General features: G+C 59.9%; 1 protein-coding gene across 3 annotated transcripts in view; it reads left to right on the top strand.

The window, feature by feature from the left end:
- Positions 1 to 2,500, top strand: part of LOC126580799 (FH2 domain-containing protein 1) — a 54,112-nt gene that overhangs the window by 50,459 nt on the left and 1,153 nt on the right. For all 3 annotated transcript variants that reach the window (XM_050244062.1, XM_050244063.1, XM_050244061.1), the window contains exon 15: positions 1 to 2,500. This exon is cut by the window's left edge and continues 429 nt beyond it; it is cut by the window's right edge and continues 1,153 nt beyond it. In XM_050244062.1, the coding sequence (XP_050100019.1) occupies positions 1 to 2,207 (2,207 nt within the window). In that variant the 3' untranslated portion in view covers positions 2,208 to 2,500.

Here is a 2,500-nt window from a genome sequence, read left to right as displayed (position 1 = left end):
ACAACAACCACACCAGTAGCACCACCATCGGTACTCCGTCCACCATATCGTCCAGTACGACCAGCACAACTTCGGCCTCGGAACTGATGTCCGGCGCACCATCCGGTGAGGGGGGTGCAGGTAGTAGCACCTCACCGTCGGCTTCATCTGGTGCAGCGGCACCACCACCACCACGCCGTACCCGACGTGCCCATCACGTGTACGAGGAACCACCGTCATCCGTTACCAACAACAAGATCGAAATCGATTCCGATAACATCGAAACACCGCCGTCGATCCGGCGCAACGTACATCACACCGGTTCGTCGGGTGCAAGCGCGGTAACGGCGGCCTCGGGCGGTGGTTCCTGTCGCCGGTTACACCAACAGAGTAGCCGTGAGTCGGCCGATTCCAAAGAGTCGCTGGTGAACCTTAGCGAAGGGCGCGATTCCGGGGACCGAGCAAAACCGACCGGTTCCGGCACCGGCACCGGCACCGGTGCCAGTGACCATCTCGTGGAGATGTCCGATGACGTCGGGCAGTTTGATCGTTATTCCGTGGCGAGACGTACGCGACGCTTCAAACGTCCAGTCGATCATGCGGCCGGAGCGGGCAGTGGCAATGAAACGGCCACCACCACCACCACCACGACGACGACGGGTTCCCCTTCACCTGACTCGCTACCGGATAGCAGCAGTGCAGCTCACAGCCCTTTGCGCATCCCCACTTCGTCATCGGGCAGGAGCCCGGCTGCCGGAGGAACAGGATCAACTGGGGCCAACACAATCACCAGCAACCAGGACAGTGTCAAGGAGCAGGAGCAACGTCTGAAGCGTTGGCAGGATAAACTGAAATCCTCCTCCAACACAACGACCGTCGGTCATGGTACCGCTACAACCGCACCAACCAGTGGCCGCGATTCACCCCGTACGCATGCCGAGGCCGTCCTGAATCGTGCCAGTAAGGTGGGCCGCAGCATCAGCCGCATTAGCCAGGAGGATGTGCGGGAGGCGAAGCGTAGCCTGAAGTCGCCCACTCCCGAGCGTACCTGGAGCCCCACGAAGGACCATCACCTGGACAGTAGCGGCAGTAGCCCGAAGGTGGCCGCCACTCACGAGCTGAACGATGAGGGCTTCGAGGAGACGCAAAGTCTCGTCTCCGACACACCGTCCCAGGGTAAGGACAGTGTTTCGTCCTGCAATGACTACGGATCGGATACGAAGAGCAAACCCACAGCGACGACGACGACGACGACGACGACCGCGAGAGCGACAGTGGGAGCTGCGGCGTCCCCGGGTAAGGTTCTGTCCGCGTCGTCTAGTTTGGCGAGCCGTGGAAAGGTGACGAGTACGGGCCATCGTTCCACACCCAGTATGGCCAGTCTGTTGATGGTGAAGAATGGTTCCGGCCTCGAACGTAGCCGATCACTCCGTGTGCCACCGTCAGCATCATCGACGACCTCGTTGGCGGGCAGTGGTGCAGCTACGGCAGCTGGTAACCGGACCGTACTGCCACGTCGAACCGCTTCGATGCGTCGCACGGGACCGTCCGATGGTGGAGTGGTTGGACGTATGGGCAGCGCTAGTCTCTCGCAGGACGTCGAGCGTAGTAACTCCCGGACCAGTTTGCGATCTTCCCGTTCCTCGCTGAGTAGTGCCGTGTCGACGAACACGGTTCGTAAGGTGCCACCACCACTGAGGGCCAGCTCGAAGAGTGCCACCCCACTGGCCAATGCTAGCCCGCTGCACGGCCCATCGACTTTGTCTGCCAACAGTTCGCCGACGAAGCGACCGCTCGGTACGGCGAGTAGCAACATCCATCGTGGTGCACCTGCCAGCCGTAGCAGCTCGAGCGGTTCCAGCATTGGACCGACGGCGGTGGTACGCAAACCACCGACCCGATCGACGGCCAGTAATGGCGGTGGTGGTGGTACCTCACTCGGTGCAAGCACTAGCTTTAAGGAGAACAATCATCATCATCATACCGGATCGAGTGGAGGTCGGTTTCCGTCCGGCAGCAAGTCGACCAGTAGCGGTAGTCTGGCCGGTTCCGGATCTGGTGCCAGTGGTGTCAGCCCAACGCCATTCAGTGGACGATCGTCGATCGTTGGCCAGCAGCAGCAGCAGCAGCAACAGCACTCCACGGTATCGGGAGCTTCCGCTCGACGTGCGACCGGTGGCTTCATGCGTCCCACTACCTCCAGTGCCACCAAAGTGAAGGGAAAGTGAGGGGCTCCCACCCCCCCGTGGCATTAAAGTGTGGTTCTTTTGCCATATTTTCCATACAGTCACACTCGGTCCCCGATTGATTCCGGTTTACCAGCCGCGTGTTGTTTGCCGGGTTGTTTTAGTCAGTCCAGGAGTTTGCTTCTCCCTCCGCATCCACCACCCCGAAAAACCGTCCATTTTATTATATTAGCATCGAGGTAGCACGTACGAGGAAGACCTTGACCTCCGGATTTGGCATCCCTCTTTTTTGAAGCGCACTCTTTGTCCAGAGGCAAGGAACGCAGAAGTTAAAG

The sequence above is a fragment of the Anopheles aquasalis genome, chromosome 2 (assembly GCF_943734665.1).
Source record: "Anopheles aquasalis chromosome 2, idAnoAquaMG_Q_19, whole genome shotgun sequence".
In the NCBI taxonomy this organism is placed as follows: Eukaryota; Metazoa; Arthropoda; class Insecta; order Diptera; family Culicidae; genus Anopheles; species Anopheles aquasalis.
Note: the sequence above shows the minus strand (reverse complement) of the source record. Positions and strands in the feature narration are given on the sequence as shown.